Below are 26,503 nucleotides of genomic sequence, written 5' to 3'. Positions count from 1 at the left end.
ACGGCGTCGCCGACGGCGTTACCCAAATTTGGGGGACGATTTTATGACTGCCCAAAATTTGGTCACCGCGGGCTCGTCACCCAAATTTGGGCAACGGTGCGTGCGTTACCCAATGAAAGGGTGATGGTGGTGACTCTTTCATTCTCAGTGTAAAGATAGTCAATTAGAGTCAAAATCGAGAAAGATTGCGAAACGTCCAGTTCTTCCCCGCCCTGACCCTAAATAGTGTGAGACTGTCTAACACTTGGATTGGCAGTGTACCAGCATTTCGGTATTTTTTTCTCTTTTTCTATTTTTTATGACCTCTAAAAAGTGTCTTGTTGCAAATCATTTTCTTTGCGTGTTGCAAAATAATACATAGAAATTCAAAGAAAATAGTTCGTAATACAATGCTGGAGTATACTTCGCAAGGATTTATTAGTGTGCACAGGGAAAATCATAACAGGTAATTTCTCTTTTTCAGGCTTCTGCATGTCGCTATTGAGGCTTTTTTTTAGAGTATCGCTTGTTTTCTATTGGAGAGGCCATACGGACACTTTAGTAACCTTTATGTTCCGTTTATTTGAAAAATACGTGCCCATGAACAAACATCACTGACAAGCGCCAAGCGCGGATCCAGAGGGGCGGCAAAAGGACCATTGTCCCTCCCTTGACCCCTAGACAGCCGCCTGAAAGTTAGGAAAAACAGCAACGCTTTGCCCCTGTAAGTAGGCAAAAAGTGCTACTTTGACGCCGCCCCCAGGCCGTCTCTGGATCCGCCACTGCACTGCAAATTGGGTGGAAAGACTTAGCGCCAAAATATGGCAAGACATGAAAGTCTCGCCAAGTTTTGGTCAGACCTCAAAGTCTCGCCAAAATTTGGTCAGACAAAAAAAGTCTCGCCACAAAACGGTCAGACACAAAAGTCTCACCACAAAATGGCGAGACTTTTGAGTCTGACCACGGCCTTTAGGCCGTAACCGTCCGGCGCATTACGGCCTTTAGGTGGCGGTCAGACACAAAGTCTCGCCATTATGTGGCGAGACTTTTTTGTCAGACCGTTTTGTGGCGAGACTTTTTTGTCTGACCAAATTTTGGCGAGACTTTCAGGTCTGACCAAAACTTGGCGAGACTTTTACGTCTCGCGCTCGCCTCTGTAGTGGCGAGAAGTCTGACCTTTGGATTCGTAGTGTGACCACTGAAGGTCTATAGGCAAAATCAATTGGAGAGTACGAGAGGGCAGTAAAAATCGGTGCTTAGAGGCAGGTTAGAGTAAAGAAACCTTAACGTTCAGTTTATTCCGAAAATACGTGCTCATCAACACATATCACGAGAGGTTTGTTGGGAAAGTCGGTTGGAGAAGAAGAGGGGGGCAGTAAGAGCAGCGTGCCACAATGGCGGCGCTTAGATGAGACACGACGCTGCGCGCGCACCGTTGATGGCGTTCTTGTCGAGTTTGCTGAAGGCGCTGAGGACGCTTTCGTCGAACCATGTCTTGGATTTGGAGTTCTGCAGGGAGTTGACCTTGCAGTTCTGTCCGAAGTACTTCTTGCAGATGGCGGCCTGCTTGGCGTCGTTCACCAAGGCGAGGTGGCCTCCCTTCGCCTCTGGGTCCACGACCTTGAAGCACATAGAAGAGGAATCGTAGAGCAAGTGGCAAATGGGGCGGGCATCGACTCTCTCTCTCTCTCTCTCTCTCTCTAAAACCACATTTGCCCCTGTGTAGGTGTCATCTGTAATTCAGTGTTTAGTCTGCCAAAACTCTGTAATTTCCTGTATCACTATTACTTTCCTCTTTATGTTATTTTGCATACGTATTATTTTTTTTACCTGTGTTGTTGTACGAGTCTACTCGCCCATGTTCTTTCATTGGAGGGTCTACTTTTGAAGTGGGACTGTTTGGTCCTTTAAAAGTAGGACCTAATAAACAAATGTCAAAGTTTCTCTCTCTCTCTCCCACACCCGCACGCGCTTCTTCTCGAACTTCTACAGTTTTCGGTCGACAGCAACTTAAAATCACAACACAGGATGAGCACAGCGTACTCGCGTCAACGATCCAGCGGAGAGCTGATTGTGTTTCCTCTCCACCAAACCTCGCTCTGACAACCTTACAAACTATTTTGCGCCTTGAAAAGAAAACTAGCTTGTTACAACAAACTATTTTGAGCATTCAGAAGAAACAACTTCGTAATTTTCAAACCTTTTCTCTGTTAACACTTCGCAAGGTTCTAGGTCCTGGGTGTGCTTAAACCAACAAGACACCAAGGAACTTACGTTGGAGAACTTCTTGAAGATGTTGCCCTCGGCTAGGATGTACGATCCAGTCTTCGGCTCAATTCCAGTGTGGGGGTTTTGATCCATGTAATTGCCAATCAAATGGATGTAGGGCTAAAAGGGAAAATAACCAAATTTCGTTACAATGGAACAAAGAATAATTGGGAGCGAGGGGGTGACACTTCACGAGGTAAATTGCCGCTTTATACTTGCCACGGAAATTTTTTCCAGCAGACTCACCGGTGTTGGTGAACCCAATAAAAATAAGACCCAGTGGCGGATCCAGAGGCGGCCAAAGGGGGGGGGCAAAGTAGCACTTTTTGCCTACTTACAGGAGCAAAGTGATGCTTTTTGCCTACTTTTAAGGCGTCTATCTAGGGGTCGGGGGGGGGGGACAATTGTCTCCCCCCCCCGATCCGCGCTTGATTAGACCGTAAAAAGGGTCAAGTTGTTATATCCATTTCCTATGAGGATTTTCTCCTACAGTGCTCTAGGACTGAGATAATTTGGTGTAATGATGCAAACCATGCAAACCGGCACAATAGTACATAAGATAAAGCCTCATTTTGGAGATCAAGAAAGTTATTGCCTTCTTCCGCCTCATGGATTGTTATTTCACATTATTTCAAAGTTCTGTCACGTTAATTGGACGTTATTGCAGCCTTTTACCACGTTATTTCAAGGTAAGAGTAAACCAAACTTGAAGCTGTTTCCCCTCGGTACGAGAAACTGCACACATTCTTGGCCAAAAGAAGCTCACAAAATTGTGCAAAAAGTTCATCTGCCTTTCCTTCAATTGGCCAATAAAGGCATGCCTTAGGCTAATTGATCCAGGAAGCGGAAGAAGGGAATAATTCGACTTATCTCCAAATTGAGTTTTTATTATGTCGTTGTGCCTTGGAATGGTTTGCATCATTGCACCAAATTATTTGACTCAATTCCTAGCAGTTTAATAGAAAATCCATTTTGAAAAAAGATGTAACTTAACTTGACCCCTTTTTCACTCTCATTTTAGCGGAAAATAGAATCATCTCAACCAAAGTCAACATGACTCCGTTCAACATATTGTTGATAGGAGATAACTCAACTTGTGTTTTTTTTGTATCTATTGTAAAAAGAATCAAGTCAACTTACCCCCCTTTAATTTTAAGAACTTAAACGGAAAAAAGAGCTAAGTCCAAAAAATGCACCAGATGAACCAACACTCTCTGCTGACTATAGTTCCACTTGACATGTCTCCGAATTCCACTTGGTTTAAGAAATTTAAGTTGAGATGACTCTGTTTTCCATTTTAGCGGAAAGTGATAAGTCACAGATATCCTAAACGCAGTGACTTGACACTCGTGACGTTTATCTCAAAATTTAACTTCCTTTTTTATAACTTGTTATCATCTATAACATTCCATTGTTCAGTTTTAGATTTCCCTGCTAACAGTTTTTTGTTGCTCCTGAAAAATGGTCAAAATGGAGTTATCCCCTTCTTCCGCTTCCTGGATCAATTAAGAAAATCTTTTCACGTGCCCGAACTAAAAACGCAGCATTTGCTTCTACCACTACCACGAAGAAAATAAAGACCCTGTAGAGCTGCTTCGTACTTTGGAACTGCTTCCTATCGCGAAGGATTTTGCTTCATAATACGAAGCATTACTCCGTAGATTTCATAATACCTTCACTTTCGTCGTATTACGAAGCGATTCTTCCTAGGGTTTTGACTGTGAAAAGGGTGGAGAGTTTGAGTAATTGAACTGCTGAAATTGTTGGCTTCAACCACCTACCTGCGCTTTGCCCCAACCGCCCGCGTGTGGGGTCCTCCCGGCGGTGTTGAGCACGTGGTTGTTGATGAGCGTGATCTCGTCGTGCGTGCCCCAGAAGAGCCACACCCAGTAGTGGGCGCCGTCGCACAGGGCTGAGTTCTTGGAGGTCCCGTCGAAGAGGCACGACGACACTGTGATGCCCTTGTTTTGGTTCTGATAGGACACAAGGTGCTGACGCCCGATTCGCTGCAAGAAGAAAGGCATTTTCGGGTCCCGGAGAACAGTGTGTTTTACGTGTCGGAGCGAACGCCTTCCCGTGAACGAGAACACGCTTCTCGTTCCCAAAGGAACGTGTTAAGCCAAGGATCTGATTGTGTGCTCATTGTATGCAGTACAACTTTTTCTACGACAAGGCAGGCAGTCCTCAATTCTAAATGCACGGATTTGTTGTATCTTTGTTGCTGTCCCAGTAAGCCCCCGTACAGTCCACATTGGGGCAGGTGTGGACTCTTATGGTGAAATTTCTCTCCTGAATAAAAACGAGACAAAATAAGTCTGAATGCTAAGTACAGGATGTGAAAGGCTACATATCAATGCAAAATTATTTAGGTCTGGCCCTACCAATTAAGCACGCAAACGCAAGGAAAAATTCCGTCCCATACAATGAGAATGAAAAAGTATTGGTCAAGACTCAATTTTGGGCGAGGTATACTTCATCACCGAAATTTGAGTGAGGATTATTTTCTCATCCATGATTTCCCATCCGTGATTAGGGAATATCAGCTGCCTAAATGGCCAGATTGTATTCTCACCCATATTTGGGTGAGGAAAGCTTCCTCGCCCAAAGTTGGGTGATTAAGTGATTCTCACCCAATAGGTCGATAAACACTATCACGACCACAATTTTAGTCGTGATGATGGCTCTTTCATTCGCAGAGTGGACGTTTATAAGTGACGGAAAACCACTTCTGCTTCGGCCGAACACCGGCAACCCGTTGGGCGAGTCCTTACCGCGAAGGTGACGCCTTGCACCCACACGTTCTGCGCGTTGTCGAAGGCCATCGCGTCCCCGGCCCAGATGACCTGCGGGTTGATGTCGGTGATGCTGATGTCGCGGATGATGACGTTCTGCGCGTTCTTGATGCGCAGGCCCTTGCCCTTGATGACGCCCTTGCCGTTCTTGCCGATGATGGACTTGTTGGAGCCGATCACGATTTCAGTGGTGCCGGCCTTGGCGTATTTCACCTGAACAAGGAAACCGGAGCTTCTTAGTTTAATAAGTTAAATTCCCCTATTTTGTTTATTCGTTTAAGCCCCAGTTCCAAGCGGAACTGGATTGTCATATGTATTACACGCTCATTCCAGGAATGTGACGTCACGTTGAAATGAATGTGACAAAATGTCACGGTTCTTTGAGCTTTGCAAAGCATGTCTCGCATTCGTTTGGATGCGAGTTTGCCAAAACTTAGCTTGTTCAAATTGAAAACTAATGAGGCACACTCAAAGGAACGGGACATTTCGTCACATTCGTTCCAACGTGACGTCATGTTCCTGGAATGGGAGTGAAGGTGGTTTTCGAAGCTCAAACCTGGGAGTTTCAAACAATCGTGTAAACAAGAAAAAGAAAGGCATTTGCCTGAGGCTCCACTTTCGCTTGAATCCAAGGACGAGTGGAAAGGCTCAGTGTCAGCCCACAGACACATATTCAATACCTTTCAGTGGGTCAAAGTAGAGTCTTAGAGGAAAAAAGGTCACGTTTTGCAAAGGAATTTCCTTGCAAGTCTACAAGCAACTGTATTATCAGTCTTGCAGGGAAATTTCTTCCTGAACATCAGTAATTTTCCGTGCGAGATCCAGTTTTCTCTGCAGAGTGCAGAGCAATTCCATGGCAATGCGAACACACACTTCACCTGCTTTTTAATGTAATCAGTACGAATTGAGTTTACCAAATTTTCAAGAACAAATAGGAAACGGTGCAGGTGCAGGCAAACTGTTGACAAGATTTGTGACACTATACTTTCTCTGTTATCCTTCCCCCGAAAGGTACTAACGTTGGTCGACGACTTGCCATTGCAGGTACCAGCGTGGGCCAAGGACTCTTGGAATCCACTGCCACACTTCTGGAAGTAGCACCCAGTGCTGGTCGCCCAGCCCTCAGAGTTGGTAAAGTCGTATGTTCTGTCCAGGACGATGATCAGCTTTTGATTACTACCCAAGTAACTCTTGAGTTCGTTGATGTTCTTGGGAGTCACAGTCTCGCCTGTAGTTCGAGAAAGAGCAATTTTGAATGTAAATCGTGTAGTATTTTAGTTTAAGATCGTAACTCGAAATATTTATTTTTAGGCACGAAGTAGCGTTGCAGTATTCCCAGAATCCAGCCTCGCCGATTACCGTGATTTTAATGTTGAAATATGGTTGAAATGTGTCTTTATGAGAAATTTGCCGTCAAAACCACTGTTTCTATAGCAAAGCTCGACTCGATAGCCAGAAACAGGGAGAGAGGGGAGCCGAGCCACCAAAAATTGAATGTGACGAATGGCAGCGCTCCTTTTCGCTCCCCCCAATAACGCTTGCTCAACTGAAAAAGTGCGCTCGAATCAAAATTGTCTTCCACTGCAGCTTGAAGAGATCCAACGATAGCGCAGACGTTGTTTTTGAACGTGGCCATTTGGATCGGCTGGCCGGCTGGCCAGTGATAGTTCAAAAGAGTGTCCCCTACCACGGCGTTGGTTTTTGTTGTTGACTTGTACTGAGTTTGTGTTTAAAATCGAGACGATTGTGCACATTAATGAGCATATTAACATTTTTAATTGCTTTGGAAACATTTACATCAATTTCGTCTTGACAAATCTGTCAAGCTCCTTAACTAAGTTTTATTAATGTACCAGACGTCAATATTGATAAAATATCGATTGAAGGATGAGTGTATCCCATGTTATGTGCTAACTAACCCTCCTCACTCACCTCCTTGACCACCGGTGGTCTTGTAGCCGAATCCGACAGGCTTTGTGATGCAGTTCCTGTTCCATCCACCCGCCAGCGCGGTGGCCGGGAGGAGACAGACCAGCAGCAGGAGCGAATTCATGGTGACAACTCCTGGTCAATTCGGCGCAGTGTCGCCAAAGGCAGGTCTGCGCTCGCTTCGCTCGTGTTTCTTCCTTTTAAGACCGGCGTGACGCACCGGCCACTCGCTGTTTTCGATCGGCGGGCACGACGGCAATAAACAGGCAACGCACCTGAGGTGCGAATTTTCCGCGAAGGTTTTTTGAAATTATCACGACGGAGACATGACGTCATCCCACTCACGTTTTGAGTTATGTTCTTCATGAGGACATGAATGCATCAGCAATTCGTTATCGAATTTCCAAAGAAACAACTTTCTATTCAGTCCAGGTGAGGTGAAAACAAATTAATTGTCCTTTATTGTTTTCAAATTTATATTATAAATTAGTGGTGGTGGTTCAAGAAGGTATGAGAATTGGAATTAACGTAACAGTGTAATGAGTATACACATAGAGCCCTCATGTGTGTATTGACAACACACTTTTCAGTGTATGGTCCCTTGACTACGATGTACAAGGCTACGGCCGCGTACAACTAAGAAACTACATTTAACTCTGTAAGATAGTGTAGGAGGCCATCGAATAAAATGGCCCAGAATCGATTTCTTTTTACCTTGTTAACGTGCGGGGCTCATCAGGAACAAACTGCCTTTGTTAACCACCTTTACAACACCATTTGTGCCTCCGACGGATCTAAAAGATTCAAAATTGCCCAAAACAATAGCTTTTTCATTGTAATATGCAAAGAAAAACCTTCCTAGTGCGAAGGAAAACCACCTTCGTATTATGTTTGCGCCATTTCCTACGTATTATGTAAAATTTCTTTGGAAGACATTTTGAGTGTAAAATGGTTGGCATGGCCACACCAAATTGTTTGACTCAGTTCCAAGTAGTTTGAGAGAAAACCAACATGGAAAAGGATATATCTTCTTGACTTGGCTCCTTTTACGGTCTCAACTGAGCATAAAATAGAGTCAACTCACCCAATACCCTATGAGTCCGATGAAAAGCTTAGAAAAAGGAGCTATCTCAAGTTATGTCCTTACGCATGCATAGGACAAAGGAGTCATCTCAACTTGTGTCCAAATTATTCCATTGCAATTGGAGACAAGTACGATTGTGTCTAAATGCCACAATGGCATTTGGAGGCAAGTGCAATTGAGTCTAAATGTCACGGTTGCAATAAGAGGTAAGTCCATTTATCCCCTACGAAGCCAAAAAGCTCAAATTTTATGAAACTCCAAATGCAACGGGATAATTTGGACACGAGTTGAGATAGATCCTTTTTCCACATGTTGTCCTTGAGTTTCCTCCAAATTCCATCTTATTTGAGAGGCAAGTGGAAATGACTCTTTTTCCACTTTCATGCAAGGGCAACTCACAGAAACTCTAGACAGAGTAGAATACCACTTTTGAAAATTGTCAGAATTGTTAGTCATGTTTTACTGACAACATTTACAACGTTGGCCCATTTAGCTTTAGTTTGTTGTGGAAACAGTTTTTTGTTTCTCCTGAAAAATGACTCAAATAATACTGAGGCAAAAAGCTACGGAAAATTCTGTTAACAGCTTGTGGTAATTCTCCATAGGCTCTTACAGTATTTTCCGTAGGACCGCACAGTATTCCCGTACAAAAATAAATGCCTCTAGAGTGTCTCGAGCCGAGACAATCTAGAGACGTTCTGGAGACGATGTGGAGACGGTCTGGAGACACTGTCGAGACGCTTTGGAGACACCGCCGAGACACTGTGGAGACGTCGGGAGTTTCTCGACACTGTCTCTATTCTGTCTCGAAAAGGAGACACTCTGGAGACGTTCTGGAGACACTTTAGGGAGACGATCTAGAGACAGTGCGGAGACACTGTAGAGACACGCGGCGGGAGCGCCGGCCGCCTCCCCCCTCCTCCCACGAGACGGCGTGGAGACGCTTTGGAGACATTCTAGAGACACAACTGTCTCCCCTCCAAACAAAAACTGAAGCCGGCGCCGCACTGGGCGGATTCGACCCACAGACTGCCAGCATCACAACACGGATGACTGGCGTCGGAGCGCACTCGGCCAAAGTGACGCTCCTTAGAGGAGGTCTGCCGACGCGCCGACACATGGTTCGGACCAGCGGCAACACTCTGCGCGGCCACCGCTGTCGTTTTACTGAAAACATCTTGGTTGTCAGCACTATGTTCGTTTCTCTGTTTGAATACCCCGTTTTCTGAACGTTCCTTTATTCAAATGCACCGAAAGTAATTACTAATGAATAACACTGCATGAACTTCTCGTGACAGCGGTCGCCGCGTGGAGTGTAGAGTGTTTCCGCTGGTCCGAACCATGTGTCGGCGCGCCGGCAGACCTCCTCTAAGGAGCGTCACTTTGGCCGAGTGCGCTCCGACGCCAGTCATCCGTGTTGTGATGCTGGCAGTCTGTGGGTCGAATCCGCCCAGTGCGGCGCCGGCTTCAGTTTTTGTTTGGAGGGGAGCCAGTTGTGTCTCTAGAATGTCTCCAAAGCGTCTCCACGCCGTCTCGTGGGAGGAGGGGGGAGGCGGCCGGCGCTCCCGCCGCGTGTCTCTACAGTGTCTCCGCACTGTCTCTAGATCGTCTCCCTAAAGTGTCTCCAGAACGTCTCCAGAGTGTCTCCTTTTCGAGACAGAATAGAGAGTGTCGAGAAACTCCCGACGTCTCCACAGTGTCTCGGCGGTGTCTCCAAAGCGTCTCGACAGTGTCTCCGATTTTGCCTCCTCAGTGTCTCCAGACCGTCTCCACATCGTCTCCAGAACGTCTCTAGATTGTCTCGGCTCGAGACACTCTAGAGGCATTTATTTTTGTACGGGTTCTCCGTAGGTCCTCCCAGTGATCTCGGTAGGACTGTACAGTCTTCCAGGTCCTACGGAAAAGACTGTGTGGTCCTACGGAGAATACTGTAAGAGCCTACGGAGAATCCTGGCAAAAAAATTAACAGAATTTTCCGTACCTTTATGCCACAGTGTTGAGTTACCTCCTTCTTCCGCTTCATGGATCATTTGTAGGACGGGTGCAAGAGCACTTCTCTAAAACAATTGTTCGATCGAGTTCTTCATACAGGTGGAAGTGCCCGAACGACCAACTATTGCGGGTTTAAATTACTTCTGCTGCCGAAACGACAGACGGGACTGACAGATGTCACTTGTAACCTTGCGCCTTGCCCTGTCCGCCTAGACGAGCGCGCCCCGTCTTTCGGTTAATGAGTAATTAACGTCGGGACACGCCTCCGGCCGCATGTGTTAGCGTGTAGTGGTGGAACGCTGGAGTGCTTGCGTGGAAGAGCACGTGTCCATGCCCCAAATAGAAGTTCCCATGTCAAGCTGCGTAAGTTCACATTTCAAACAGGTTTTCTATCAGAAAATCCTCATCACATTCGCACAAGTGGCATGAGTGAAAATATGATTTGCACAACGTTTAGAGTAGATTTTTTTAATAAGGACAGGTCCTTACAGTGCCCCCTTTCGTTTCCGCGCTTGATGGCTTGGCAGATTGCTTCCCTAAGTAGATGCCCAAAAAATAAAATATGGGGTCGGTCGAAGCCTTCTTGGCCGAGTAATAGGTAACTTTGTTTTTATTTCTGAAAAAAGCTGGGTTTTTTGGGTTTTTTTTTATGAGACGAAAATTTTTGAGCGAGGTGGATGAAAATTTTTTTTCTGGTGAAAAATTTAAAATAAGGAACACGTTGGTGCCCTCGGAATTGATCTACGACCAATACTTTGGGAGATATCGGCCTCCAAAGTTGAAAAAAGGGGCCAAAATGAAGCAAAATACCCAAATTTTGGGGATTTCGGCTACCATTGGACCTTTTGACACGATTCAACGCTCATTTTGTAAAAAAAAAAGACGCGGAATCCAATGAGCATACGCGCAGGTCTGTACGACGAACCGTTCAGGAGATACGCGGCTCTAAAGTAGCCTTTTTTTCGTGGGGTGCCGAAAATGTTGTTTTTGCACCTTTTTTGACTGTTGAGCCCACAGTGACACGTATCCTTCCTTCGCGAAGTGCTCGGCTCAGGGGAAAGGGGTTTCTTTGGGGAAACGCAGCCCACTGACAGATTAGAGAGAAGGCAGGTGCTCAGGAAAAAAAACACTTACAAATCAAAGAGTGTACATGGTACGCTCTAACTGGAGCATGCTTGCAAGCACGCTCTAACTAGCACATGCCTGCCAAGCATGCACTAACTAGTGCATACATGCCATGTACACGCTAACTGAAGCAGACGTTTACTCCATAAGGGGCAGGGAGTTTTCTGCATCAGGAAGGGTGTACATGGCATGTATGCACTAGTTAGTGCATGCTTGGCAGGGATGCGCTAGCTAGAGCGTGCTTGCAGGCATGCTCCAGTTAGAGCATACTATGTACACTCTTTGATTTGAAGAGCACCACTGAGGGGGCCGTGGATGTGGGGAACCCACCATCCACGCAGTACAGAAGCCCCTCCCGATTCAGCCCCGATGACCTGTTTTCCCGGGCCAGAGCCCCGGGCCCAGCACTGTTCGGGGTTATTTGTGAAATTACGACTATTGTCTGTTAAAAATGTACCCCCGAACTGGTCGTAAATTTCAAAAACGATCTGATCGTCCATCTTTTTTTCGTCAATTTACAAAAATATTCTTTTAAATTACAAACTTAATCCTCAAATTTTGGTCGTTTCAGGCACTTTTTCTTCCCATATTAGTAAGGAAACAACGGGCGAAAACGCATTTTTCAGACTTGCTTTTACAATCATACTTGTAAATTTACAATTTTACCTGTAAAATAAGAAGCAGTTTGTAAAAGATAACACTTTGTCAATTTACAAATTTTCTTTGTAAAAAAGTTCCGCCAAGGCAAGCTTAGCAAAGCGGTCTTGCCGTGGCCGGCCGGGGGCCGGGGAGAGAGGGGGCAAGAAGGGTGGGGGGGGCTGTGAGGAGTGGGGACTGGCGGCGCGGCGAGGCCAGAAGATATGGTCTAAATTTCATGACCTTGAAAATGCCCTAGCCAAATGTCGCGAACATACCGCTCACCAAATTTGAAACCAAAATTCCGAAAACTTTCTGTTTTACAGGCATCTAGATTTTTTAGACATCCGATTTTCTGATAGTTTTGCGTGTTATCAGAATGTCTATGTTTTCTGATGACTCTGTTCTGATCACTGTCTGATCACTTTTCCGATCAGAAATTTTCCCAGATCAATAATTAACGATCAGACTTTTTCTCTGATCATTTCACAGTTATCAGAAATTCTTGCAATTCTGATGCCAATTTTTCTGATAGTACGCCAATGATCAGAAAATCCCAAATTTTATCAGAAAAATGGGTAAATGATCAGAAAATCCTGATCCCATTTACACCTCGCCGCGCCGCCAGTCCCCACTCCTCACAGCCACCCCCACCCTTCTTGCCCCCTCTCTGCCCGGCCTCCCCGGCCGGTCCACGGCAAGACCGCTTTGCTAAGCTTGCCTTGGCGGAACTTTTTTACAAAGTAAATTGTAAATTGACAAAGTGTTCATCATTGTACAAACTGCTTCTTAATTTTACAGGTGAAATTGTAAATTTACAAGTATGATTGTAAAAGCAAGTCTGAAAAATGCGTTTTCGTCCGTTGTTTCCTTACTAATATGGGAAGAAAAAGTGCCTGAAACGACCAAAATTTGAGGATTAAGTTTGTAAGTTAAAGAATATTTTTGTAAATTGACGAAAAAAAGATGGACGATCAGATCGTTTTTGAAATTTACGACCAGTTCGTGGTACATATTTAACAGACAACTAGTCGTAATTTCACAAAATAATCCCGAACAGTGCTCGGCCGGGGCTCTGGCCCGGAAACAGGTCATCGGGGCTGAATCGGGACGGGCTTCTGTACTGCGTGGATGGTGGGTTCCCCACATCCACGGCACCCTCAGTGGTGCTCTTCAAATCAAAGAGTGTACATAGTATGCTCTAACTGGAGCATGCCTGCAAGCACGCTCTAGCTAGCGCATGCCTGCCAAGCATGCACTAACTAGTGCATACATGCCATGTACACCCTTCCTGATGCAGAAAACTCCCTGTCCCTTATGGAGTAAACGTCTGCTTCAGTTAGCGTGTACATGGCATGTATGCACTAGTTAGTGCATGCTTGGCAGGCATGTGCTAGTTAGAGCGTGCTTGCAAGCATGCTCCAGTTAGAGCGTACCATGTACACTCTTTGATTTGTAGAGTGTTTTTCTTCCTGAGCACCTGCCTTCTCTCTAATCTGTCAGTGGGCTGCGTTTCGCCAAAGAAACGCCTTCCCCTGAGCCGAGCACTTCGCGAAGGAAGGATACGTGTCACTGTGGGCTCAACAGTCAGAAAAGGTGCAAAAACAACATTTTCGGCACCCCACGAAAAATGGCTATCTTTAGAGCCGCGTATCTCCTGAACGGTTCGTCGTACAGACCTGCGCGTATGCTCATTGGATTCCGCGTCTTTTTTTCTACAAAATGAGCGTTGAATCGTGTCAAAAGGTCCAATGGTAGCCGAAATCCCAAGATTTGGGTATTTTGCTTCATTTTGGCCCCTTTTTTCAACTTTGGAGGCCGATATCTCCGAAAGTATTGGTCGTAGATCAATTCCGAGGGCACCAACGTGTTCCGTATTTAATTTTACACCAGAAAACAAATTTTCATCCACCTCGCTCAAAATTTACGTCTCATATAAAAAATACCCAAAATACCCAGCTTTTTTCAGAAATAAAAACAAAGTTACCTATTACTCGGCCAAGAAGGCTTCGACCGACCTAATATTTTATTTTTGGACATCTACTTAGGTAAGCAATCTGCCAAGCCATCAAGCGCGGAAATCGAAAGGGGTCACTGTAAGGACCTGTCCTTATTAAATAAATCTACTCTTATTAGTTAAAATACACTTCGCAGTACTACCCCAGACACAATCGTGACGAGTGTAAACACAAAAGTTGGCCATAAGATTAGTGAGTGCTCTGATGTTTGGATTCATAACAAAGAAAGATCCATACGCAGAGAGGGAAATACTTTTCTGGACGGGGATGACAAAGAACGATAGAAGCTTCCTATGTACTTCGGCGACTTCCTCCGCCAGAGTATAACACAAACAAATAACTTGTAAGAGTGAGAACGACATCCTTAACTCAGAGCTTAAAACAAAACTTCCAACCCCTCCCTTGCAGGAGAAGAAACTTCGGCTAGCCTCCTAGAGTAGCGCTCCTTTCCCAGCTAATGGACAGAGCAATCGAAACAATACTGGACATCAAATTAATCGAACCAAACAGATAAATTATCACAAAGAGCGTTCTTTATGGGTACCGTAGAACGCGGTAGGGTCAGGGCGGCGGGAAAAACAGGACACCTGCAAGTTGGGGAAGAAACGCACACCGCACTTTCGCCACAGATTTACCTGTTTTGGGACGTGCAAAGTATTCAGTATTGCTTATTGATGATCTGCTAGATTTCGTTCAAGAGGAATTTAGCCTACTTGAACCGGAAAGTATTCAAAGTCACCTTTAAACGAGGTCTCGTTTAAAACACCTTAAAAACTTTCAAAGTTGGTGCCCGCAATATCTCTTTTAACCGACTTTCCGAGCCTACTGTGACGAATATTCTTATTGTAAACGAAAGTTGGAAGTGTGGAGCCCAAGATACGTTCAAATGTTTTAGCAGATTTCCAGCTGGATTACATATGAAGGATTTAATACGAAAAGGGGAAAAACCGTACACTGGTGCGGGGAAAAATCGAACACCTCTTTTTTCTATAATAATCGATGAATTGCCCTAACATCCCACCAAAGTGGTCGTAACAAATGTATTTTAGCATTTCCCAACATTTAGTGGGAAAACAAACACGGCTGTTGACGATTTCATACATTTTGGTCATTTAACCTCAAAAACGTGCCGCCACGGATCCCCTAACAATGCTAAGATGATTTCTGTCTACCTAGGAATACTCGTGCGCCTGCTTCAGTGGGTATCGCAAAGGTTTTTGTTAAATTAAAGCCTATGTCCGATTTTTCCCCTTAGGTGTTCGATTTTTCCCCGTTTCGACGGGGAAGAATCGCACACTGTTTTTTCTCATTTATTACTGAATGAAGCCGCAAACGCACTCGCTGAGGGTTGAAATGTCTTTCTTTGAGGCTCGATCAACAGACCCAACGAATACATTGGCTAAAGATAGTCAATCAGAGTCAAAATCGAGAAAGATTGCAAAACGTCCAGTTCTTCCCCGCCCTGACCCTAATATGAGACAAATTTCGAGGTTTTTCGTGAATTTCACCCTTTCAATTTCAATTTGATTTGCTGAGGTGTAATCACTAGTTCATTGACCCCTTGGCTACACTGCCGCAATATTGAGACTGCCTTCTCTGGATCGTATATTTTGTTACAGGATTTGTTGTTGGCTTATTACCAAAATTTCAGGGGAGAGGACTTGTGTGAAGCGTGGCCAGTTGGATCTGAGCCCAATTTCTGTTGCTCTCGTAAAGGAAAATCAAGCAAGGGAAAGTAACTTTTATCACGATTCAGGTACTTATTCATAAGTTCATGAACATTCCCAGTCAACATTTAATGTCGCTGTCCCAGCCAGGATACTCCTGAGCATATTTCCCCAGTCTCCTAGGCGGGACACTCCCCGCTGGAAGTACTGAGGCATATCTTGGAGAGATCCTGGCTAGGATACTCCTGGCGCCATCCTGGACGGAGCTCCTCAGGACATCAACCTCAGGTCCATCCCAGCACTATCCCGTCTCAGACATTCCCCGAATGTCCACAGTACATCCAACAGTGAGCGATTTCCGCTGACACAGAGGGCAGAACGCGCGGGGCGTTCGCCGCGAAATTGTTGCCAACTGTCGCGACCTATGGCATGGCAAATAAAACTTAACAGACGATGTATTTAAAACGTAATCTACTAAATGAAATCTGAATAATCACTAAGAGACAAAAGAAAAATAGAATCTATCCGCAAATATTGTAAAAAAAATTACAATCTTTCTATGACTGATTTTCGCCGTTGGCACTGCGCATGCACCCACGTGACGGTCACAGCCAATCACAGCTCATTGCTCGGCTCCAGCTCGACACGGCACGGCAGCCGCTCAGCACGCACGCGACGCCGACGGACGCCAGGACGCCGCTTTGTTTCGCGCGTCAAGAAAACTGCAATTATTCTATGGCATACAAATATCTGCGCCACCAGTGGAAACTTCAGAGTGAAATGGAAAGGTAGGAGCGTGTAGAAAGTTTAACGCGACTGCTTTTGCACGTCAGAAAACAAAGCCGATCAACATGTTTCACAAGTGTGGATGCTGTGTGAGCCTAAGTCTATTTCATTCTCTTTAGAGAGGCAAAAATTGTCGCAGGCGACATTCCATAGTGCGTTTTAGTGTTGTAACGTCCTTTTTCGAAATTATTCCACTACAAAACATCCCTACGCTCTGTGGTTTGACGCTCACCGGCTCTGTTGCTGCAGGTTATGGTTAGGTTATGTTTTCTTGAAGCATTTACTCTAAAAGTGAAATCATGTTCTGTTTAGCATTTTACCATTTTGGTGAACGTGACTACCCTCCAATTTATTTGTCCCTTTCCCCCTCACCTCAGATGCGGTGACGCGTATCTTGAAGTCATAAGCTTAAACTGAAAGTTACAATTAACTCATGCAAATGTTATAATGTTTGTCTATTAAATGGTGATTTTTCTTGCAGACGACATCTTATCCTGATGCAGGAGCTTCGCTGAATATTATTGTGTATGCCCGAGGCGTGTCCTGCAACAGGTGGACGATGGAAGTATTGAAGTGTCAAGTGGTCTACTTGGGCAACGGTTTTTAGTTTTATGAGTTGCGTATTCCAGTCCAGGATGTGAGCGACAAGATTTTGCCCTCAAGAATGCCTCCAAATCATGCGACTTTTGTCCTGGGATTCTTGTGTAACATGTAAGTACTTTTATTGCTCATTTGAATAATTTTAATATTTCTAACAGTAGTTATTTGGAGGTTGCCATGCCAAGCCTTAGTTAATTTTTCCCTTTCATCTCTTTTGTCTCAGGTTCAGTATTCAGAAACTGGAATGAAGTTCCATCTTCATCATGTTCTCAAGACAACGGGTTTCAGTTTTGAGAGTTATCGCTTCAGTTATGAAAAACGCGACAACTAAAAGTTTGCCTTCAAGACAGGTCTCTACTTCAGTTTTTGTACTAGGATGTTCTCAAATCTGTAAGTAACAGTGTTTTTGTGTTTTAGCTTTTGATCATTTCACACTTTCAAACCAAGTAGTTTTAACATTAATGGTCTTGTGGTTTTGTTCTACAGGTTACGATGATGATGATTTATTACTCGACACTGCCCCCTATCATGCTCACTTGGTTAGTTCCTTTGCAACGAGCCTAAAAAGTAATTAGAAAGTGACTTGAATTCACTTTATAGAAAGTTTTGTTGCTCCCAAATCGAATCGAACAGTTGCTTAGCAAAAATTTTGATTTACAGTTCATGTTTGTTTATTTTCTTTGCCTGGTTGGTGTTTGATCTTTATTTACTCACAAACCAGTTTAGTCAATTGAATTGGTTCGGAGTGTTTCCTCTATGGTATCTCAGTTGCCTGGTATTTCAAATAGGGAACGGGTTAAATTTTGTGATTTTATGGGTATTTTTTTTTTAATTTTCAGGACAGGATTCTTTTATGTGATTTAAATTTTCTTATTTCTTTAAGAGAGCTTTTATATTTCGAATCTCCTTATCCATTTGCTTCTGAAATGGATTGTCACTAATTATGACAAGTTTTCGAGTCAGTGATTGACCTAAAATAGCACGATTAGGTCAATATGCTGAAGTGGGCCTATCGTAGATGCTTATTCGATTTATTTCTTTAACTACAGATGCCAGTTTCATGAAGATATTATTGTTTGTCATTGCAATCAATATTTACTCTTGATTTCTTGTCTTTTGTGTCAATCCTGCTTTAATGTGTTGTATCAAAGTTCAACTTCTTGCATTGTTAATTATTTTCATGTTATGGGTCATGTGTTGTGTGTGCTCCTTGTTTGTTACAATATGTAATGTCATGTCTATCTTAAGTGACTGTTCATAAATGTTATGTGAATGAAGCTTTGTGGTTTTCTTCTGGTTTTGCTTCAAACAAGCATTGTTTTGAATAACGACAAGTTTACATAACTTGAACCATTACATTCTTGACTTGGGTTTATATCGTTAAGGTGGATAGGATTACCTCTGTTTATTTTTCCCATTGTTCAAATGACCCACATTCTGTCATATATCTATTTTCCAATGAACTGTTAAACAATTATTTGTGATTTGTTATAATATGTGCATGCGTACTGAATAAAGTTTTCTGCATGAATAAAATTTTGATTGTTCTTGTGCTACATTCCTATGAAAATAAAGGGGGAAAGGGGGGGGGATAGAGGGTCCTGGGTGAGATACTCCTGAGAATGTCCCACAACATAGTGCGGGAAGATACTCCTCAGGACATTCCCAGGACACTAAGAAAACATACATTCGCTACTCCTGGGAAGGTGCCAGGCATGTCGTTCTGGGACTATCCCGTGTCCCATACGGGACATCCTCAGGACATTCTGAGAATATTGCAATGTTAACTGGGTTCGAATTCTGATGGTGAACCTATTCCGAAACGACCAAGGGAAAAAAAAGGAGAAGGGCCAACTCACGGGAACGAGGTACGTATGCTCAATTTATAGAATTAGCTTAGAGCCTGTGAAGGTGACACAGCATCGTCGGAAGATTTCTAGACTTGAGTTCTCTTTAAGTTGAGAGTTATTGGCTGAGCGATAGCGAAGCCTGTTACTCCAGTGGGGTTGAAAAGTTTTTTCTGTCTGTCTGTCTGTGTGTGTACACTACTCCTCCTGAACGGCTCGGCCGATCTCGGTGAGATTTTGCAGGCTTATTTGGTATATTCTTGGCTCGGCACACGCGAAATTTCACTATCCTAGCTCACGTGGTTCAGTTTTTATAGCCGAAAAACGCTTAAAAAACGGCGAAAAATCGAGTCTTCTGCAGGCAGATCACTTCTGTGTTGAAGGAAGGGGGGTCTGGGGGGCGGGGCCCCCAGCCAGGACAAGTTAAAAAGTTACAAGGATCAAGATTGTGATATCTGTTGATGAAACAACTCTATCTAGAATAAAGGGGGGCAGCCCCCCCGTATGCAAGTTAGAAGTCACCGACGATGGACAAGCCAATGCCTGCCGAAGGCATGCTAGCGCCGCAGGCCAAGGTAGGTACGCCAGGCGCGGATTGGAGGAACAGGCCGCGAGACATCGCGAAGCCTGTTATGACAAGACGCGGTCTGGCGTAAACCTACCTTGTTATATTAATTCATTTAGTCACTCATTTTTTAAAGGGGGAGGGGCTAAATTTTATGGTGGTTATCAAAAGGTGCATATATGTCTGATCAGCCTCTTGTCGTGAGGGCATTTGCGCCTCTGAGGTAAATCTTCTTCGGCCATCACACAAAATTCCTATTCAATATATTTGCTAGGAATTGAAAGTAATTGGACGCGTTTCCAAACTTCTAACCCGGCATCGCCAAATCACCACCACGCCGTGTCAGGCCGCGCCGTATACACAACAAACGGGCTGGTCCGACAAAGCATATTTCGCAGGGGCTCTGCGTGGTAAAATAAAACTGCTCCTGCTTCCTGAATTTGAAGTTTACCGAGCCGAAGAATTGAAGGTGATCTACCTGCAGAAAACTCGATTTTTCGCCGTTTTTAGGTGTTTTTCGGCTATAAAAACTGAACCAGTTGAGCTAGGATGGTGAAATTTCGCGTGTGCCGAGCCAAGAACATACCTAATGAGCCTGCAAAATCTCAGCCAGATCGGCCGAGCCGTTCAGGAGAAGTAGTGTACACACACAGACACACAGACAGACGGACAGACAGACAAAACTTTTCAACCGCACTGGAGTAACAGGCTTCGCTATCGCTCAGCCAATAATAGTATTTGACTGTTTTCGAGTTTTCAATCAAAGTTTTTTCTTGAAATTTTCATGTGCCCCCCCCAGCCTCGAGAAGTTAAAAAGTTACAAGGGTATCGTGATATCTGTTGATGAAACAACTCTATCTAGAATGAAGGTGGCCCCAGTATGCAACAAGCTAGGGCCCGCCCTTCCATCGAACCGAGTTGCCAGCTCCGCTTCGCCGGCAACTCGGTTCGACAGGGGGCCGGCCTAGCTTGGCCTGCCGGCGGCCTTTCCTCGGGCCTTCGGCCCTCGCATCAGACCCAACTTGGCCAGTCGAAGGCCCGGGCCTTCGGCCCGCTCGCATCACACACACCGTGAGCGGGTAAAGCAAAGTTATCGATGTACCATCGTGACTTAGGCCAGGCCCACCCTTCTTTTCACAATATGCAATAGTCCTTACACTTTTTACTCCAACTGTCCTTAGAATATGCCCATTTCATTTGTCTCTTCGCCCTCATTCCGAAAATACCCATATTTGCCATACTACTGCAACTCCTTGCAATCCTGCACAGCAGGAGCGCAAAACGAGTCCGTCGCACTTTTTCCCATAACTCATGAAGGCGGGCTCCTGGACCCCCCTTCCGACCCCTCGTTGAAGAGGTCTTGCCAAGACCTATCGAAAACTTAAGTAAAAATTTTCAGTCGGTCGACCCCCTTTTTTCAAGATCCTGATGTGACTAATAGACCATGAGAGACTCATGTAACAGACGAAGTCGGGCTCCTGGACCCCCTTTCCGACCCCTCGTTGAAAAGGTCTTGCTGAGACGAATCGAAATCTGCAATAAAATTTTTTAGTCGGTCGACCCCCTTTTTCGAAGATCCTGATCTGGCCAACTTGTAAAAGCGGCCGATGGGGTCGGGACCAGGTCCATTCATTTTGTCTCGTCACCCCGATTCCAAAAATACCCCTACGTGCCCTGCTAGCACCAATAATGGCGGAAATCCCCCTCCCGCTCATGTAAACCATGATGCACCTGCAGCAGCCCTTGTGCGACCCGGAAGGGATTTGCACCACCGGAATATTTGTTTGGACGGTACTCCTGAAGTACCCTCCAAATCTGGTTCCTCTAGCTCAACTCCTTCCTTGTACACAGACGCCAACAACAACAACACACAGACACAAAGGCAAATGCATAGCCCCCCCCCCCTATTTTTTGAATATTTGAATAGAAGGGCGGGCCAACAAGTAAAAAGTCACCGACGATGGACAAGCCAATGCCTGCCGAAGGCAGGCTAGCGCCGCAGGCCAAGATAGGTACGCCAGGCGCGGATTGGAGGAAAAGGCCGCGAGACATACGTCCGCCTTTTTGGCCAAAAAATTTTGGCCAAAAACGGTTCAGCTTTACGGATCGTGCTATAGAAGGGGAAATCAACCAAAACGGAAGAAAATGAAAATACAAGCACGGCTCAACGTTAAAATAAGTAAAACTGGCGTAAATAACGTAAATTACGTCATTAGAAGCCAACACAATGGCCAAAACACCGATTCCACTTGCACATGGTGTTGTATCTTCCAACTTCAGTGCCTTCAAAAGACAACTTCTGCAGTGGTTCAAATTCGTTGGTGCTCAAATTATTGAACAACTGGTCGGTCACCTTCGTTTGAGACCCAGCAGGCAATTTGAACCACCACGGTTGCCTATCAGCATCGCCTCAAACATGCCGAATTGAACGATCTCATCGCGTTTTCTCGCAAGTTCGCGGCCTCTGGAATCCGATGCCGTGGTGGTTCAAATTCATTGGTGCTCAAAATATTGAACTACTAGTCGGTCACCTTCGTTTGAGACCCAGCAGGCAATTTGAACCACCAGGGTTGCCTCCCCGCAGCGCCTGAAACATGCCAGATCGAACGATTTTCTTGCGTAATCTTACAAGTTCGGGGCTCGTGAAATCCGATGCCGTGGTGGTTCAAATTCATTGGTGCTCAAATTATTGAACAACTGGTCGGTCACCTTCGTTTGCGACCCAGCAGGCAATTTGAACCACCAGGGTTGCCTACCCGCGTCGCCTCAAACATGCCAGATCGAACGATTTTCTTGCGTAATCTTACAAGTTCGGGGCACGTGAAATCCGACGCCGTGGTGGTTCAAATTCATTGGTGCTCAAATTTTTGAACAACTGGTCGGACACCTTCGTTTGAGACCCAGCAGGCAATTTGAACCACCACAGTTGCCTACCTAGAGCGCCTCAAACATGCTGAGTTGAACGATCTCCTCGCGTTTTCCCGCAAGTTCGGGGCTCGTGGAATCCGATGCCGTGGTGGTTCAAATTCATTGGTGCTCAAATTATTGAACAACTGGTCGGTCAACTTCGTTTGACACCCAGCAGGCAATTTGAACCACCACGGTTGCCTACCCACAGCGCCTCAAACATACCGAATTGAACGGTCTCATCGCGTTTTCTCGCAAGTTCGCGGCCTAGGGAATCCGATGCCGTGGTGGTTCAAATTCATTGGTGCACAAAATATTGAACTACTAGTCGGTCACCTTCGTTTGAGACCCAGCAGGCAATTTGAACCACCACGGTTGCCTACCAGCACCGCCTCAAACATGCCAGATCGAACGAGTTTCTTGCGTTATCTTACAATTTGGGGGCTCGGGGAATCCGACGCCGTGGTGGTTCAAATTCATTGGTGCTCAAATTATTGAACAACTGGTCGGTCACCTTCGTTTGAGACCCAGCAGGCAATTTGAACAACCACGGTTGCCTACCAGCATCGCCTCAAACATGCCGAATTGAACGATCTCATCGCGTTTTCTCGCAAGTTCGCGGCCTCTGGAATCCGATGCCGTGGTGGTTCAAATTCATTGGTGCTCAAATTATTGAACAACTGGTCGGTCACCTTCGTTTGCGACCCAGCAGGCAATTTGAACCACCAGGGTTGCCTACCCGCGTCGCCTCAAACATGCCAGATCGAACGATTTTCTTGCGTAATCTTACAAGTTCGGGGCTCGTGAAATCCGATGCCGTGGTGGTTCAAATTCATTGGTGCTCAAATTATTGAACAACTGGTCGGACACCTTCGTTTGAGAGCCAGCAGGCAATTTGAACCACCACGGTTGCCTACCTAGAGCGCCTCAAACATGCTGAGTTGAACGATTTCATCGCGTTTTCCCGCAAGTTCGGGGCTCATGCAATCCAATACCGTGTTGGTTCAAATTCATTGGTGCTCAAATTTTTGAAAAACTGGTCGGTCACCTTCGTTTGACACCCAGCAGGCAATTTAAACCACCACGGTTGCCTACCCACAGCGCCTCAAAATACCAAATTGAACGGTCTCATCGCGTTTTCTCGCAAGTTCGCGGCCTCTGGAATCCGATGCCGTGGTGGTTCAAATTCATTGGTGCTCAAAATATTGAACTACTAGTCGGTCACCTTCGTTTGAGACCCAGCAGGCAATTTGAACCATCACGGTTGCCTACCAGCATCGCCTCAAACATGCCGAATTGAACGATCTCATCGCGTTTTCTCGCAAGTTCGCGGCCTCTGGAATCCGACGCCGTGGTGGTTCAAATTCATTGGTGCTCAAATTATTGAACAACTGGTCGGTCACCTTCGTTTGCGACCCAGCAGGCAATTTGAACCACCAGGGTTGCCTCCCCGCGTCGCCCAAACATGCCAGATCGAACGATTTTCTTGCGTAATCTTACAAGTTCGGGGCTCGTGAAATCCGATGCCGTGGTGGTTCAAATTCATTGGTGCTCAAATTATTGAACAACTGGTCGGACACCTTCGTTTGAGAGTCAGCAGGCAATTTGAACCACCACGGTTGCCTACCTAGAGCGCCTCAAACATGCTGAGTTGAACGATCTCATCGCGTTTTCCCGCAAGTTCGGGGCTCATGGAATCCAATACCGTGTTGGTTCAAATTCATTGGTGCTCAAATTATTGAACAACTGGTCGGTCACCTTCGTTTGACACCCAGCAGGCAATTTGAACCACCACGGTTGCCTACCCACAGCGCCTCAAACATACCGAATTGAACGGTCTCATCGCGTTTTCTCGCAAGTTCGCGGCCTCTGGAATCCGATGCCGTGGTGGTTCAAATTCATTGGTGCTCAAAATATTGATCTACTAGTCGGTCACCTTTGTTTGAGACCCAGCAGGCAATTTGAACCACCACGGTTGCCTACCAGCATCGCCTCAAACATGCCGAATTGAACGATCTCATCGCGTTTTCTCGCAAGTTCGCGGCCTCTGGAATCCGATGCCGTGGTGGTTCAAATTCATTGGTGCTCAAATTATTGAACAACTGGTCGGTCACCTTCGTTTGCGACCCAGCAGGCAATTTGAACCACCAGGGTTGCCTACCCGCGTCGCCTCAAACATGCCAGATCGAACGATTTTCTTGCGTAATCTTACAAGTTCGGGGCTCGTGAAAGAATAGCTTTCACTTGGCCTAAAACTCACAAGCCATAACGCTCACGTACCCTAATCCTCACTCGGCCGAATTTTCACTTACCCTAAAACCAATAGTTCCTTCGGAAAGGAATTTTGTTGCACTAAGACTAATTTTCACGCGCCCTAAAGCTCACTTGGCCGAATGCCCAGGTAAAGGAATGTTGTGACATTTACCCGAATTTTCATTCACCCTACTTTTCACTGAGCCTAAAACACTATGGATTCGCTTCGTTGTCTTTCCTGTTTCACTTGCCCTAATGCTCACGTAGCCGAATTGTCACTTGCCCTAAACTTGGTGGAGGGGGTAGACTGGCCACGCCACGGCGGCCACGCTGGGTCGGGAGGGGAGCGGTGCCGCCGACGCAGGGTGCGTGCCCAGTCAGTACCCCACGCTGTGATGTCGATTGGGTTGCCTATCTCCTCGGCTATTGTGTAAACACTTGGCGATGATTTCACCTTACGAGGGGGGGGGGAGCAGGGGCCCCATTGACGATTTGATGTCTTGTTACGCAAAGTTCTAAGCTGGAATTTGATCTGACCCCTTCCCTGAGCGCTCAGACTTACTCAAACAATTACTTTGAAACATACCAATCGATGCTGGGCATAGGAGTAACAGTTTTGAGGGTGGTGAAGGAGTGGGACTGCAACAGGACCATCGTAGGCTGGGCGAAGAGTGAAAAAGGTGCACTTTTTGGGCACATTTCATCACGGTTTCCCCTGCAAATACTGCAAAACTCAAATACTTTTTGAAGCACTATAAGACATTAAAGTAGACACCTTAGGAGACCTTTTGGTGAAATTTTTTTAGCAGATGATACGTTCACGTATCAGCGTGCTTGTACTCTCGTGCAGAGAGTACCGAGTTTCCGGCTAGCCAGGCAGCAGTAGCCTCGTTGCCTGACTAGCAAGCCTAGAAGAGGCCGAGCGCCTCGCTGGCAAGGCAGCGGCTGGCTGGCCTGCCTAGAAGATTATGAGTCAGGGGCGTCGGAAGTACTTTTATGTGGGGGGTGCGCAAATTTAAAGGGTTGTACTGTGGGTTGCCTACCTTTTAGGCGGTACTTCCCAAAGCCGGTATACTTGACAAGCGAAGCGAGCCAAAAAATAAGGACTAATCCAAAAAAAAAAGGTTTGTTTCGAAAGTAACAAAAGACATGTGTAAAATGGATAGAGGCTATGCAATTTGTGGTCAACAAGTCAATAAACAACTTTGACGATCCTTTTAAATAAACCAAGTGTAAGACTTCAGGGGAAGTGCAAGGTAAAGCTTTAAACTTATGCGTTGATGCGAAAACATTAAAGGCATTGAAACGGATTTTTTTTTGTACAGAATCTTTTTAAAAAGAACGGGAAAAAATGGAGTGAAGCGAGCTAGGCTCAGGTTTTAGTTTTGGTCCTTTTTGAGAGTACAGCGTCACGAGTTCTTGGCGAGCGAAGCGAGCCAAATGGTTTTGGTTTAGAGAATCATCAAAACCAGTACGCAAAGCAAGTTTTAGATCGAATATTATCTCAGGAGAGTTAACTAGTGTTATTGTTACCCCTTTGACCTCTCACTCTTTGTGCATCAAAATGGGGGGTGCTGCGCACCCCCCAGATTATTTTGGGGGGTGCGCAGCGCACCCTCTGAACCCCACTTCCGACGCCCCTGTTATGAGTGGAGGGCCCGCAGCGTGCCGCGCCGCCCGTGCCGTCGCGCGCCGCACCATGAATCGGGGCGACTGCGGGGGCTCGGGTTGCGCGCGCGGCGTATAACCTCGACACCCAGTTATCTAGTACTCATAAAGTGCGTCCCTCGCGTTGCGCGTCGTTACGGGACGCTGCTAGCACGCATCGCGTAGCTGCCCCCCTCGCCCAGTCCCTTGCCGAGACGCCACGTCCCGCCGCGCCCCGCCACACCCCGCAGCAGTCTACACACACCACACACACGCACTTGAGCCTTGAGTGCGTAGAACGCATGGTGCAGCGCCCCCCCCCCCCCCCCCCCCGGATATTCAAAAGTTATACTAAAATTGACATTTTCATGAATTAGCATGCGGAAGAAATTTTTCGAAAAAAGAGTT

At 45.7% G+C, this 26,503-nt stretch overlaps 1 protein-coding gene and 1 long non-coding RNA gene across 3 annotated transcripts; one reads left to right on the top strand and one right to left on the bottom strand.

Annotated features, from left to right (window-relative positions):
- Positions 1-1,246: 1,246 nt before the first annotated feature.
- LOC117652784 (probable pectin lyase D) lies at positions 1,247-7,160 on the bottom strand. 2 transcript variants are annotated; one of them, XM_034397878.1, is made up of 6 exons: positions 6,972-7,160; positions 6,059-6,267; positions 5,019-5,252; positions 4,029-4,253; positions 2,254-2,367; positions 1,247-1,599 (listed from the first exon to the last, which is right to left on the bottom strand). In XM_034397878.1, exons 1-6 carry the CDS (start codon positions 7,090-7,092, stop codon positions 1,384-1,386), a joined length of 1,119 nt encoding a protein of 372 aa, XP_034253769.1. In that variant the 5' UTR covers positions 7,093-7,160; the 3' UTR covers positions 1,247-1,383. The 2 variants fall into 2 exon arrangements, with proteins under 2 accessions (XP_034253769.1, XP_034253770.1); XM_034397879.1 differs by having other exon boundaries at positions 5,019-5,255; positions 6,062-6,267.
- Positions 7,161-15,632: 8,472 nt separating this feature from the next.
- LOC117652593 lies at positions 15,633-18,412 on the top strand. Its single transcript, XR_004588173.1, has 4 exons — positions 15,633-16,278; positions 16,758-16,987; positions 17,100-17,266; positions 17,363-18,412. It is a non-coding gene; the product is annotated as an uncharacterized LOC117652593 (long non-coding RNA).
- Positions 18,413-26,503: the final 8,091 nt, after the last annotated feature.

The sequence above is a fragment of the Thrips palmi genome, unplaced genomic scaffold, assembly GCF_012932325.1.
Source record: "Thrips palmi isolate BJ-2018 unplaced genomic scaffold, TpBJ-2018v1 HiC_scaffold_7, whole genome shotgun sequence".
Taxonomy (NCBI): Eukaryota; Metazoa; Arthropoda; class Insecta; order Thysanoptera; family Thripidae; genus Thrips; species Thrips palmi.
The sequence above is the reverse complement of the archived record's forward strand: the minus strand, read 5'-3'. Positions and strand labels throughout refer to the sequence as shown.

Coding starts and splice junctions, on each gene's coding strand:
- LOC117652784 (XM_034397878.1), bottom strand. CDS start 7,092: ATGAATTCGCTCCTGCTGCTGGTCTGTCTCCTCCCGGCCACCGCGCTG. Junction 5,253..6,058: donor ATGGCAAGTCGTCGACCAAC/GTTAGTACCTTT, acceptor TTCCTTGTTCAG/GTGAAATACGCCAAGGCCGG. Junction 4,254..5,018: donor TGCAAGGCGTCACCTTCGCG/GTAAGGACTCGC, acceptor TTCTTCTTGCAG/CGAATCGGGCGTCAGCACCT.